At 45.1% G+C, this 15,182-nt stretch overlaps 2 protein-coding genes across 4 annotated transcripts in view; both read left to right on the plus strand.

Annotated features, from left to right (window-relative positions):
- The window catches only part of LOC141048082 (plastin-3), a 133,200-nt gene extending 131,839 nt beyond the window's left edge, over window positions 1-1,361 (plus strand). For all 3 annotated transcript variants that reach the window (XM_073543461.1, XM_073543463.1, XM_073543462.1), the window contains one exon: window positions 255-1,361. In XM_073543461.1, coding sequence (XP_073399562.1) covers window positions 255-387 — 133 coding nt within the window. In that variant the 3' untranslated portion in view covers window positions 388-1,361. The remainder of the gene's footprint in view (window positions 1-254) is intronic.
- LOC141048083 (plastin-3-like) overlaps window positions 1-15,182 on the plus strand; it is a 320,243-nt gene that overhangs the window by 131,808 nt on the left and 173,253 nt on the right. The window lies entirely within an intron of this gene.

A 15,182-nucleotide genomic window follows, 5' to 3' on the forward strand; every position in this document is an offset into this window, starting at 1 on the left:
TTATGAGGACGACTTATGACTTCATGTTTCTGTATTTATTCCACATCTGTTATAGCAGACTGATGAAGGCAGATTGTAGGCCGAAGCGTCTTCTAGGACTGCATATAAATAAAAATCACATTTATAAAGGATCATTCAGTTGAGTGCCAAGTTACTTTATTACTGTCTAGAAGTATAAATCTCAGCAGTTTCACAGTTTGAAGGAGTCAGTCAAACTTGAGATCCGTTAATTCACTTTTATGATTCTTCTCTAGATACGCCGTATCTATGGCCAGACGAATTGGTGCAAGAGTATATGCCTTACCAGACGACCTCGTGGAAGGGAAGCCCAAAATGGTTATGACTCTGTTTGCGTGTTTGATGGGTCGAGGAATGAAGAGGGTGTAAATGTCACATTGCCATCCGTGAAGGAGTGTGACCCCCCCCCCCACCACCGTGGGGCATCTGGCTTACAAATCCTGACGGTTCTATGCCTTTTCTCGCCATTGAGAACTTTTTTGATGGTGGCAAGATTTGCTTTGCAACATTAAAAACCTCCCAATCCTCAGGAAGAAGAGCTGTACGCCTCAAGTGCTCTTTCCAAGCTGAATTGTCAAGATCACACCAAAATGCATTCATACTTAGAACACACGATTTTTTTTATTCTTTGACCATTTTTCATAGTCATTCCAAGTAAGGTTTCTTCACTTTCTGGTCATGATATAATATGACGGTCTTAAATAATAAACATCACATATAATGTGTGTCGGTAGAAAACCATCGCCCACTATGGTAACCATATTGTGCCCAATGCGCTTGACTTCATTCCATACCAAAACTGCCAAATTACATCTGTAATCCTTGAGACATCAGATAACCTGCTAAGAAATGATTGCCCCATTTGCTATTCGATCCATACGTGGTGGAAACTTCCCTTTGTACGGGTTTCTCATTTTCATCTCAGCCGCCATCTCCTATCATTCCAAGTTAATATTGAATGCATTTTTGTCTGCATCTTGGTTCAAACTTCAAGCATTACCATAAAGAATATTTTTTTCCCTTTTTTTTTTTGTATAAGGCCTGCATGAACATTTATTTTTTGTAACAATTTTTATTTAAAATCTATCTGCTATAAAACTGACTTTTATCTGGAAATGCTGGGTTCATTTGTGCCAGACCGCACACTGCACATGAGTGGTAATGTCTGCAATGTTTGCAGCCAGGAAAGTGCAATGTAGGGCCAAAGAATTAACATCTATATTACACAATTTTGCAATATCGCTTTGGCAACCTGTTGCTATATTTTTAAGATCATGCTGCTGTTTTATGCTGTTGATGATATCAAGGTAAAGCGGAATACAAATAAAGAAAATGTTTCAGCATCTGTTTTGTTTCTTTATTTTAATAAACGGCCAAGACACATTTATTTGTATCTGCCCTGACATAGGTTGAAAGAATGTATGCAAAGGGAAAACATTCATTCCTTGTTCTTACTGGAATGTGCACATTTTGGATTCAGACTGAAGGCAGCAAAGACGTAGAAATAAGTAGTAAAGGAACACATGTGAAACAAACTAGAATAAGTTTAGATTCCTCTAAGTACCCCCTTTTACTTTAGAACCTTTACACTCCCTCGGAATTCATTGAAGTAGTCATCTCGATTGGCTTCCAATGAACAGATGTGCCCCCTTAAGAGTTCATTTGTGAAATCACCTGCCTTCAAAAAGTTTTTACAACAAGCAGATGTGTCTTGCAGACGCAGTGTTGGTACACAGTTCCATGGCGCACTGCCTTATTCCACAGCTGTTCTAGGCTAGAATATTGCACAAACCACTCAGCAAAGTAAAGAGGGAAGGCACTCAATCATGACAATTGCTTAGAACCTTGAAGATATGAATAAGTACAACCATGAAAACCATCAATGGCTGTGATGAATCTGGCTCTCATGAGGACCACCCTGAAAAAAGGAAGACCAAGAATTACCTCTGCTGCAGAGGATAAGTTCATCAAAGCCTCAAACTGAAAATTGGCAGGACCTTAAATAACAGACCTCATGAATGATGCAAAGATCTCAATTAGACACATCTCAACTAGTGATGAGCTAGTATACTCGTTGCACGGGTTTTCCCGAGCATGCTCAGGTGACCTCCCAGTATTTTTGCATGCTCGGAGATTTAGTTTTTGTCGAAGTAGCTGCATGATTTACGGCTAATAGACAGGGAATCCCCACATGTATTCAGGCTAACAAACAGGCATTCCTCACATGTATTCAGCCTGTCCAGCAGCCACAAATCCTGCACCTGCGTCGACACAAACTAAATCTCCGGGCACGCCAAAATACTCGGACACTCGAGCATGCTTGGGGGAAACCCGAGCAACGAGTATACTCACTCATCTCTGAGCTCAACATCATGTGTCCAGAGGAGACTGCAGAAATTTGACCATCAAGATCTCCTTCACGCAAAGAAGCCGCAACTGAGGAATGCAAACAATACGAATAGACTTTCTTTTGGGCTAAACACAGGGACTGGATATTACGAGTGGAAATCTCTACTATTGTCGGAGTCAAAATTAATGAATTTTAATGCAAATTGCCATGTCTGTGTGAGATGCAGAAAATGGAAGTGGATGACTTCTACATATTTGGTGTCTGCCATGAAGCGTGGAAGGATAGGTGTGTGTTGAGACGGTGCTTAGCTGGTTACAATGTTGGTGATTTATTCCAAATTCAAGACACACTTGCCCAGCATGGCTACCACAGCATTCTGCAACAACATGCCATCCCGTCTCATTTGAACATTTTGGGACCATAATTTTTGTTGTCCCAAAACACAAAAATACCTCCAAGCTATATAAGGGCAATGTCATGGAGAGAGATGGAGTCTACCTCAAATGTTGCCTCAAATCACCTGACCTCAACACAATCCAGATAGTTTGGGATGAGTTGGACCACTGAGTGAAGGCAAAGCAGGCAACAAGTGCTCAGTACTTCTGAGAACTCCTTAAAGACTATTGGAAGCCATTCCAGATGAGTCTGATGAAACTGAGAATGCAAAGAATGTGTAAAGTGGTAATCAGAGTAAAAGTGGAATACTCATATTCTGGCTTGTTTCACACTGGTTTCTTTACTACTTGTTTGCATATGTCATTCTTAGTGTAGATTCAGATTGAAAGCTGCAAATTCACAGTTATTAGGCAAGTTGTATTTGAGAGGATTCTTTTTATTATTGAATTAAAACTATGTTCTCAATCAACCCAAAAGACTCATAGATATCAAAGCTTAATATTTTTGGAAGTTTGAGTGGGTTTTTTTAGATTTGGCGGTCTTAGGAGGATATCTGTTTGTGCAGGTAACTATTACAGTGCAGAATTATTAATTAATAAAACCAAATATACACTCATCTCACTTGTTTGTTTTTCACCAGGTAAACCAATAGAGCAACAAAATTTAGAAATAAACATTTCTGACATTCAAAAACAAAAAAAAATCAATGACCAATATAGCCACCTTTCTTTACCATGACACTCAAAAGCCTTCCATCGATAGTTAGTTGCTTGATCTATTTACAATCAACATTGTGTTGCGCAGCCACCCCAGCCTCCCAGACACTGTTTGGAGAGGTGTACTATTTTCACTCCCTGTAGATCTCACATTTTATGAGGGACCAAAGGTTCTCTATGGGGTTCAGATCAGGTGAACAAGGGGGCCATGTCATTATTTTTTCTTCTTTTAGACCTTTACTGGCCAGCCATGCTGTGGAGTATTTGGATGCATATGATGGAGCATTGTCCTGCATGAAAATCATGTTTTTCTTGAAAGATACCGACTTCTTCCTGTACCACTGCTTGAAGAAGGTGTCTTCCAGAAACTGGCAGTAGGTCTGGGAGTTGAGCTTCACTCCATCCTCAACCCGAAAAGGTCCCACAAGTTCATCTTTGATGATACCAGCCCATACCAGTATCCCACCTCCACCTTGCTGGCGCCTGAGTTGGAGTGGAGCTCTCTGCCCTTTACTGATCCAGCCGGTGACAGGTTCACTTTAATAGGTCATAATTCTGGTGGAAAACTCCTATGAGTTACTGTCCGTGGGGCCTATTACCCCATTAGTATGTTATAAAAGGTGGCACCCCATTAATTAGCCATCATTATCCAATGCGTACATGTACAGATCTGTCTTTTCTTACCTTTTTCCCCCCTCTAGGCTCAAACATATCCTGAGATGCATGGCGCAAGATTACCAAGAGGAGAAACATGATTTCACGATACTGTCATGAGTGGTTTACATATGGCCACCCAGTGGCCGTGATGTGGTTTGCGGTCTGTCCAGGGATTTGCTACCATACTGCACTATTATATTGAATTTGTTTTTTGAGATATTGGAATCTTTAGTTGAAAAGGAAAAGGGTGGACACCTGAATTAACATCGTAACATGGGTTATGGTAGGTGTTGGGCACACCTTGCTGCTGGAGGGATGAATGCAACGCTTCGGACATCAACGCTGTTCCGTCCTCTGACAGTGGAGGTGCTTGCTTCAGACTTTCCAGTTTGTCTGCAGCAGTCATTCTGGACACATAGCAGCCCCAATATCTATGTATAGCCAAAGCGTGCATCAAAAGTATAAAACAAAGTGTGATGTCTGCACGTAATGCACAGGAAAGTATTCTATTTGGTCTGGAGTGTCACTTTAAGTTCGGTTATGTGGTCATGCCACCTTGGAGACATGTACTTGTACACACAACTTTGCCTGGAATGTTCCTTAGATACAGTTCTGGTCATCTCAGTGACCACCGCACCATTACTGCATTAATTGCTCACTTGGTTTTTGGGCTGTGTACTTCATTCTGATCAGCAGAAGGCAACAGCTACTATATCATATAGTCCTGTAATTGTGTCCCAATCACTGGATGATCTGCTCCTCTGACCTCGGTGGCCAACCATCCAGGTCAGTGAATTTTTTTTTTGCAGACAGAATAATTAAAAAAAAGTCCAGGATTTTCTTGAAGCAGTATTCACTTACACAGATTATTATGACTGTAGTTAGTAATTTACTGTTCACGGCTTCATATCAGAATTATAGGCTGTAGACTAGTTACTTATTTATCTTTAATCATTTATTTTGATTTTCCAATCTGTCCATAAAATGTTGGTCTGTGACTTTTTTTTTTTTTTCTTTTTCATAAACTGTTTATAAAAAATAAATACTAAATTTGACGGTTTCATATACTTATGGTGTCTATCTCCTGACAGCCACAGTGTAGCACTTCCCAGTCCAAAACACTTTTCTTTTTTTTTTTTCAATCTTTAAGAGCAGTGAGATATCACTCCCTTTGTATCAACTTATTGCAAAAGTTCCTGAGACCCCACTGCAGGTCTGAATTCAAGAACATAGAAAAAGCTTATGGTTCCACTAACCATTCTCCACTCTGCCTTTCTATAAGGGGTACGAAAAATATACAGAATACATATGATATAGGTGGTGCCATAGGAGGGAATGATTAAAGTGTAAGGCTATGTGCACACGCTGCAGATTCACCAGCTGATTTTTCCATGCGGATCTGCAGGTAAAACCGCAGGTAAAGTAACCGGTTTTCCCCTGCGGTTTGACACCTGGACAATGGAATAGGTGTCAAACCGCAGCGGAATCTGCAGAAAGAATTGACATGTCAATTCTTTCTGCGGATTTAAAACCGCAGCTTTTCCGCAGTGAAAAAAATGCAGCATGTGCACTGCGGATTGTAAATCCCATAGACTTACATCGTACTGTACACTGCGGAACTGTTGCGGGTCTGCAGGGCCAAATCCACTGCAGATCCGCAGCAGAATCCGCAGCAAGTGCACATACCCTAACTATGATACAGGAAAGATGTATATCTTTGTACCGTGTTAGCCAGTAGACTCCTTATCTATGAACTGGTCCAATGTTTATATTTGTTTCTCCCTCTCCCATATTGATAGTTCTGATTCACGTCACTTGTCTTATCTATTGATTTTTTTCTAGGCTGTATTGTGCATACATAAGTGACTTCAGATTTTGTATTAGTCTAGCCTGATGAAGAGACCTGAGTAGTCTCGAAAGCTTGCAATGTGTTACCATCTTTTCAGTTAGCCATTAAAAGGTATCAACTACTGAGGACTCTCAATCCTGAATATTTTTCATACCCTAACTATAACTTTATAATTTTTTTTGATCTGTTGGAGACCCGAACACTCCCTGTATATTGAGGGTCCAGTCCTGAGATCGCCACCGATCGCTCAAGCCACTGGGCGGAAGCTGGTAGGGCGAGCGAACATACAGCACTGCTCCATGGACATTTATTAACTATTCCTCATTTTCTCCTTCCCCCATGACGGCACCACGGAGAGAGTGGATCCTCCCCACGGGGACAGGAAACCTACCGATAAAAAGGCGGTACCTCTCTCCCGCATCAGTTGGTTTCCTGTCGCCATAGGGAACCTACAGACTTACCAGATGATGGGGCCGACCAGTCTGGAAGATGGCAGTGCGAGCCCCCCTGTCCCAGCTGGGGCGGTTACCTGAGGCGCCACCGCTGGGGTCAGCAGGCCTCCAGGGTGTGCGGGGGGAGAGGCGGCAGAAGCAAGAAGATCCGTCTTTCTCCGTATAGCGTCCTCCAGGGCGGCCCTGGGCCGGAGCAAGTAAAGGGGTGGGAGAGCGCCAGCCGGCCCAGGTATCCCCCACGTGTGCTGGCAGCCAGGGGAGACGCCGCCCACGCAATGCACCACTGGGAGCCGGCGGGGCGGAGCGTGCGACGTCGCAAAGCAGCTGGGGAAGCCGGGTGCGCGCGTGCAGAGGGGCGGGAAGGCGTCGGGTAACATGGGCGTCGCAAAGCATCTCTGGGAGGGATGCACAGGCGTCGCCCTCCCCGGGGGAAAAAACAAAACTTTGTTCTTGAAACACGCCCCTCACTTGCTTAAAAGCATACAGGGACACAGCGCGGCCTGTCTCCTGGCACCATGAGCACCGAGCCTCCAGAAGAGCAGCAGCTGCTGGACTCGTCCTCGGACACAGGACACCAGCAGCAGCCACGGAAGTCACCGCAGCAGCACCGTAAGAAGGAAACCAAGGCGCAGTCACAGCGACACAGCAGCAGCAGCCGTTCGGAGGCCCGACGCAGCAAGGAGTCTGGGGGGGCAGGGGTCCCAAAGGACAAGCCACGTGCAGATCCGGGGCCCACGTCTGATTCGGCATCCTTCGGTCTGGCGGGTAAGTGGACTTCGTGAACGTATATGCTGTAATTAGGGCCTGTCCTCTTATAGGGGAATAAGTGCACACAGAACGCCAACCACAAGATTTGCCTACTTTGTAAGGAGGAGCTCCCCACGGTGTGGGAAAATAGGCTCTGCCAGTCCTGCATTGAACATACAATATGCAAGGAATCCCCAGGGCTCGCTTCTGACCTTAGAGCCCTAATTGCCCACCAGGTAGAGAACACCTTCAAAACTCTTCAGGGAAAAAGTGAAACGCATAAGAAACCCAAAAGAAAGGAACTCGAGTCAGATCCTAGTGATAGGGAGAGCGAATCTTCTTCATCAGACACAGCCCGTCATCCGGCTCCTCGTCCTCTGCAGATGAAGGTCGCAGCTGCTTCCCTATAGAAGAAACGGATAACTTAATAAAGGCTATCGGAACCACTATGGGACTAGTAGACACCAGGCCTAAAAGAACCATTCAGGACGCCATGTTTAGTGGGTTAGAGTAGAAGAAGAGGAGGTCTTTTCCCATGAACGATAAAATCCAGGCGCTCATACAGAGGGAGTGGAAAAGGCCAGAGAAAAAGGGTCTCCTAGCACCAAAAAGGAAATACCCCTTTGAGGAGCTAAGCTGTTCGTTTTGGGACAAAGCGCCAAAAGTAGACGTAGCCATAGCAAAAGCCTCGAAAAAATTTTCTCTGCCGTTAGATCACATGGGGACACTGAAAGACCCTATGGACAAAAAAGCGGATACATTCCTAAAAGAAGCCTGGGAAGCAGCTGGAGGAGGACTAAAACCCGCTGTAGCTGCCACTTGCACACCCAGAGCCCTGATGGTGTGGCTGGACGACCAACTAAGGAACAAAATGCCAAGGGGAGCAATCCTGGACTCTGTCCCGTAAATGAAAGGAGCAGCGGCATTTCTAGCGGACGCATCCACGGATTTAATCAGGTTGACAGCCAGGGCAGCCTCATTCTTGAATGCAGCTAGAAGGGCTCTATAGCTCAAGTGCTGAACGGGAGACCTGCAAACAAAAATAAAGTTTTGCTCCATCCCCTGTGAAGGTGAATTCCTTTTTGGGCCCACACTGGACGATATTCTTGAGAAAGCAGGGGATAAAAAGAAGTCTTTCCCTAACCCATCCAATTTCCCCATCAAACGTTTTCGGAGCAGGAAATTTATCCAAAGGAAGCCACCTAAAAACTCCCAGGACAAGTGGGAAGATAGAAGAGGCAAAGGGAAGGGGTTCATGTTCGAGAAACCGGCAGACAAGAAGCAACCCCAATGAAGGTGTCTCCCAGGTAGGGGGAAGATTGGGCCTCTTCTTCCCGACCTGGGAAAAGATATCAAGCAGTTCCTGGATCCTAAGGCCTGTTTCACACTTCAGTTTTTTGTGTCAGTTAAAATCCGCCAAAATGGCGGAAATAGGATCCATTGGTAAACTGATGTGAACGGATGCCACCGGACCGTTTTTTTAACGGATCCGATGAATGAAGAATTTTAAAGGAACCATAGCCCGAGAGAGAGAGAATATTTTTCAGGCAGCCAGAGATGATTTCAGGGATACATTTCCGGCTGACTTCTTTCCTCCGGGCATGCGCACTATAAAATACGGATCCTGCAGCACAAAAAAAGTTGCATGGTCCGTCCGGGCATGCCGGTGGATGCGAAAAATTTGGCGGATCCGCAAAAAAAGGATCAACGGATGGCCATACGTCAAGATCCGCCGGTAATGCAACTCAATGGGAAAAAAAACGGATCCCCAAAACAAAATGGCAGATCTGTTTTTTTTTTTTTTGCAAAACGGCGGATTTTGACTGATGGTCAAAAACGGAAGTGTGAAACAGGCCTAAGCATCGTAGAAACAGGTCTCCAATTAAAATTCCACACCTCACCCAAACCCTCTTTTGTAGTGACCCCACTGAGGCAGTCGATAGAAGAGCAAGCTGCAGTACAACAGGAGATTCAAACCCTGGTGGAGAAATCGGTTTTGCAGGAGGTTCCCCACCAAGAAAAAGGAGAAGGCTTCTATTCCCCTATCTTCTTGTGGAAGAAACCAAATGGGACGTTCAGGACGATAGTGAACCTAAAAAGTTTAAACAAATGCCTAGTGATTCCTCCATTCAAGATGGAAACAATAAAATCCGCAGTAAAGATGTTTCCATCTTGTTACATGACGGTACTCGACTTGAAAGACGCGTACTATCACGTCCCCATACACACGAATTACCGCTCGTTTCTCAGAATAGCCGTCACAATAGGGGGAGAAATAAAGCATTACCAATTCAAAGCCATCCCATTCGGGCTGGCCATCGCCCCGAGAGTATTCATGAAAATCATCAGAGATCATGGCACGCTTGAGAGAACAGGACGTCCTAATAGTCCCATACTTGGATGACTTTCTAGTAGTAGGCAACTCCCCTGGTCATTGCAGAGACCAGTTGAACCAGACAATGGAATCTTTGTCCAACCTAGGTTGGCTGCTGAACCTAACGAAATCTCTGTTAATTCTGATCCAAGTGCAAGAATATTTGGGCATAACCATAGATTCCATCAGGCAGGAGTGACGTCTCCCCGAAGGGAAAAGGCTACACATAGAACAGCTAGCAACAGGAGCAATAACACGTACAGTAATGACTCTCAGGAAGGCCATGTCCTTGCTCGGCTCAATGACAGCCTGCCTACCAGCTGTCCAGTGGGCCCAAGCTCATACAAGAGATCTCCAGTGGGAGATACTAGATGCAGAGATTTCTCTTCATGGGAATTTTAGAAGGGCAGTTAAACATCTCACCCGTAACAGCTCACTCTCTACAATGGTGGACGAAACCATCCAACCTATCCAGGGGGGTTTCTTGGGTGATACCGGTCTCTCAGATCCTTACTACAAATGCAAGCCCCAGGGGGTGGGGGGCTCACTGGGACAACCAGGTAGCACAAGAAGTCTGCACAGAAAATGAAAAGAAAGCCTCCTTGAATATGAAGGAGCTATTAGCAATGAAGTGCGCTCTCCAGTATTTTCTAAACTCCCTCAAAGGCCACCACGTAAGTGTTCTCGGACAACAGCACTGTAGTTGCTTACTTAAATCATCAGGGGGGCACAGGATTCCGTACCCTTATGGAGGTGAAAAAGTCAATTTTCCACTTTGCAGAGGGGAATCTAGGCTCACTGACAGCATTACACATAAAAGGGTCAGGCAATGTGATGGCGGACTTTCTAAGCCACATACAGCTGAGACAGGGCGAGTGGGAGTTGAACCAGGGAGTTTTCAATCAGATCACAAAACTATGGGGGAAACCCAACATATACCTATTCACCAACAAGACGAATCGGAAGGTTCAAACATTCTGCTCCATAGACCCATCCGTGGACCCAATAGCCCTGGACGCCCTCATGATCCCCTGGCACTTTCCCCTTGCATATGTGTTCCCACCGATAGCCTTAATTCCATTAGTTCTGAGGAAGATTCTGGAGGACAAAGCAAGGGTAATATTAATAGCCCTGTTCTGGCCTAGAAGGATGTGGTTCTCTTGGTTTAGGAGAATGTACATCTCTGATCCTTGGGTCCTCCCGGATATCCCGAACTTACTCTCCCAGGGCCCAGTACTGCACCCTCAGGCGGAGAACCTACACATGACGGCCTGGAATTTGAAAGGGCTCTATTAATCAACAGAGGCTTCTCCCAAAATTTAGTATCCACTCTACTACGAAGCAGGAAGCCGATAACCACAAAACAGTACGGGAGGGTCTGGAGGAAGTTCCTTTCAGTATCAAAGGCTAGTCCAAAGGGGAACGTACCCATATCAAAGATCTTAGAGTTCCTGCAAAGGGGCTTAGAGCAAGGCCTAGCTACCAGCACATCAAAGGTTCAAGTGGCAGCCCTGGGGGCCCTATACAACTGTGACTTGGCAGGAAATCGTTGGGTGTCCAGGTTCACTAAAGCAGTCAGTAGATCCAGGGCCATGTCTCCCCTAAACACCCCTCCCTGGGATCTAAACTTGGTACTCTCAGCCCTGACCAAGCCCCCCTTTGAGCCTTTGCAGGAACCACCACTAAAATTAATATCTCTCAAGACCTCCCTCTTGATAGCCCTCACATGGGCCCGTAGAATTAGCGACAACCAGGCCCTGTCAGCCTTCCCTCCATTTACACAGATTCTGGATGACAGGGTGGTACTTAAGACAGATCCAGCCTATCTGCCAAAGGTAGCGTCCCAGTTCCACAGAACTCGGGAAATCTTCCTCCCCTCCTTTTGCCCCAATCCCAAAAACAAGGGAGAAGAGACCTTGCACATATTAGATGTCAGGAGATGCCTAATGGAATACTTAGCGGCCACCAGGGAGTGTAGGAAGGATAGGTCTCTTTTTGTCTGCTTCCAGGGGCCAAAGAAAGGGCAAAAGGCATCAAGGAGCACGCTGGCGAGGTGGATAAGGGATGCCATCACCTTGTCGTACTCGTCACAAGGTGCGGACATCCCAGGCAGAATAACAGCCCATTCCACAAGAGCGGTGTCAACTTCCTGGGCAGAGAGAGCAGGCGTCTCCATTGAGCAGATATGTAAAGCCGCTACTTGGTCCTCTCCCAGAGCCGGCCCGAGAGATTACGGCGCCCTAGGCGAAACTATTTTGTTGCGCTCCTACTATTCTTGGCAGTAGATGAAAACTTGGGATATTAATTTAGGAGCAAAATTGCTTTGCTTTGCCAACATTTGAAAACTTAGGAGCAAAATAAATGCGCGGGATCAAACACCTGTCAGCAGACGGTGCAAACGACTCACGTCCATAGTTTAGCGCCTCCTTTCCGTGCGTAAATTGAAGCTCAACGGTTTTTCTTTTAAATTTATGGTAAAAAAATTTATCTACACTTTTCTTTCCATCCCTAAAACTTTTTGCCTTTTGAAAAGATATTTTATAATTTTTTCTATTTTTTTCTCTGGCGCCCCCTTTGGCGGCCGCCTAGTTCGCCTATACGTTCGGGCCGGCCCTGTCCTCTCCTTCAACTTTCTTCAACCACTATCGGCTGGACCTAGCCACCTCCTCAGATCTAACCTTTGGTAGAAGGGTGCTGGAGGCAATGGTCCCCCCCCAATAGATAGTCTCTGCAATTCTCTCCATGGTGCCGTCATGGGGGAAGGAGAAAATCGTAGTTACTTACCGTTAACGGTATTTCTCAGAGCCCATAACAGCACCCGTATATTCCCTCCCTACACGCGTGGGGTGCACACTTATTATAAATACAGTTTAGTCAAAAAGTCACATGGTGTCTCCTCTACGCAGTTTATTGATTATAGAAATTCCTTTTCTTAAAGTGTTGTGTTAGTACTTTATTAGGCTGAAGTTCTGTTAATGCTCTGTAAAACAACTGATGCGGGAGAGAGGTACCGCCTTTTTATCGGTAGGTTTCCTGTCCTCGTGGGGCAGATCCCCTCTCTCCGTGGTGCCGTCATGGGCTCAGAGAAATACCGTTAACGTTAAGTAACTACGATTTTTGCACAGTGGTGGAGATCTCAGGAACTGGAGTGTTCTGTCATAATGAAAATTGTATTTGATCTGCAGGCAGCTTGATTTACGTTTTTGTAGGAAAAGTTTTAGTAACACTTGTAGTTTATTAATTGAAATCACTGGTGTTTGTATGAGTCAATTGGGTGGTCGTATCAGTGATTGACAGTCTTCTTTGTACGACTGTACATGGAGAGAGCTGTCAATTACTATTAGGACTGCCACCTGAACTCTTCTGCATACAGACACCAGGGATTTCAAGCTTTACTGAATCTTTTCCAACAAACTTACCGTATATGTCGTTCTGCTCAGATTCTCCTTCCCTATACCATGCTGTCCTTTAGAGAGGAGCGGATTGACTTTTGGGACTGTGGTGCCAGCATCCTGGTCAGCGGAACCTGGTGGCTAAAGGGGAGTCTCTTACCTCCCAGTGTTCCACCAGTGACATTTTGTTAGGGCTGGTGCAAAGCCATCTGTGCGACATGAAGCATAGATGACGTCGCGCTGGGCGGTATGAAATTCACGGGACACCCTTCTTGCCGCTAGGACCTGGTGTCTGGATAGGAGTCCCAAGACTCGATCTGCTCATCTGTCTATGGATCTGACTCGCACAACGCGACCGATCCCCTTTCAAGGGCTGCAACACGTAAAAAAAAAAAAATACTGATGTCGTAAGGGTAATGGGATACTGCTCAATGATGTCATAGTACAGGATGAGGCCTATAGTGATGTCACAGTATAGAAATATTGCAAAAGTGGTGTTGCTGTACAGGGCTAATGCACACAGTTTGTACCAAGCATAACATGGGACCTAGGGAAAAACTTAAATGGAACCTTCACTGTTCTTTACCTTCTCTCTGAAGAGCAACAGCCACTGGGCCTACTCTTTAGTTAAAAAAAAGAAGCAACAAAGATCAGCTCATCTCCTCTCCAGTCCCACCGTGCGGATCATGCAGTGCTGCAAGTAGTATGAAGGTGAAGCAGAAGTCCAGCGAGGGTGATATCCATAAAAAATACTTTTATTCCATTTTAATTAAAAAGCACATAAGTCCAAAATCCATCTTTATATCCAGAGACACAAGTCGTGCCGCCTTAATCATTGTGATAACAAAAAAAAGGGCTGCTATAAAGGACTAGGGCCATTAGGTTACACCCTCTGATCCTGCAGACAACAGAAACCGAGCAACACCTCCAAGTGCGGTAATAAATGTTAGGCAGTCATAGACCAAGCTCCAGAATAATGATGTGTGAAGAGATGAAAATCTCAAACAATTGGACTTAATCTGCCTTATAATAGTTTTTTTTTTATTGACCCAAAAACATACGAGTTTTCGATCGGGGTGGCAGCCTTCATTGGGTACAAACTGCTATGTAGTAAATTAAGTCCAGTTATTGTTAATGGAGCATATTGTTAATTATTAATGGAGCATTGACTGTGATTGCCAAAAAATGTGTTATATGAAATTCTATAATTATTTGCACAATTTTCAACGAAGGAAAGAAAAAAAACTCTTTTTAATTTACGCTGCCTTAAATAAAAATGAAATAAAAAGGAATGAAAAAGATGCTTGTACTCAAAAATGATTGCAATGCGGATGTTAATTTAGCCTACAAAAAAATAAACAAGTCCTTACAGCTCAGATCACACAAAGGGGAAAAAAATGATTTTGGCACAAACAAATGTTTAATTTTTTCTTTACTTTTTTTTTTATCATGGAAAAGTAGTACAACATATAAGCTAAATGATTTTTCCATAATTGCACTGACCCAACAGAAAATTAATATTTTACTTATACCAATTGATGAACAGTGAAAACAATACCCAGAAACTGTGAAATTTCTGGGAGGGGATTTACCCATCACCCCTCAAATTAATTCATATTTTTACTCTTCGCCACGACAGCACCCACTTGGAGAGAGGGATCCGCCCATAGGAACAGGAAACCTACAGAGATAAGAGGGCGGTCCACCTCTCCTCCTCAGTTGGTTTCCTGTTCCTATGGGAACCACAGGATTCGCTACAGTCTTACCTGTGCAAAGGAACCGCCTGTGCAGTATCTGCGGGAACGGTAGGGGTTCCGGTCTGGAAGCCGCGACGGGGGAGTGCTGGCATTCGGCTCCCTCCTCGTCCGACACAGCAGCAGTGTGAGCAGAAACGCCGGTGCCGGGTGAGGCCGACCGGGGGTTCCCCTGCAGGGTCACACGCCACCACGATTGTAGGAGGATCCATCCTGGTCCGTGTGGGAGCGCAGGAATGGGAGGTGAGGACGGTAACCTCCGGTGTCCTCAAGGCTTCAGCGTCCGCACATGCAGCGCCGACAGGAAGGGGTAAGGAGGAACTTCCGGGTTACCGGAGGTTCCTCAGCTCAGGGCGCACGCGCGGCTGCAGGGGAGATATCGCGAGCGCAGGCATGTTGAAGTGCTCCCCGCCCCCTCCAAAGAAGAAAAAAAAAAAAAAGGGAGACTATTTAATGTGCAGAGCGCCGGTGGTGGTA

Source organism: Dendrobates tinctorius, unplaced genomic scaffold (genome assembly GCF_039654945.1).
Source record: "Dendrobates tinctorius isolate UK_male_01 unplaced genomic scaffold, ASM3965494v1 ptg000133l, whole genome shotgun sequence".
Classification (NCBI taxonomy): domain Eukaryota; kingdom Metazoa; phylum Chordata; class Amphibia; order Anura; family Dendrobatidae; genus Dendrobates; species Dendrobates tinctorius.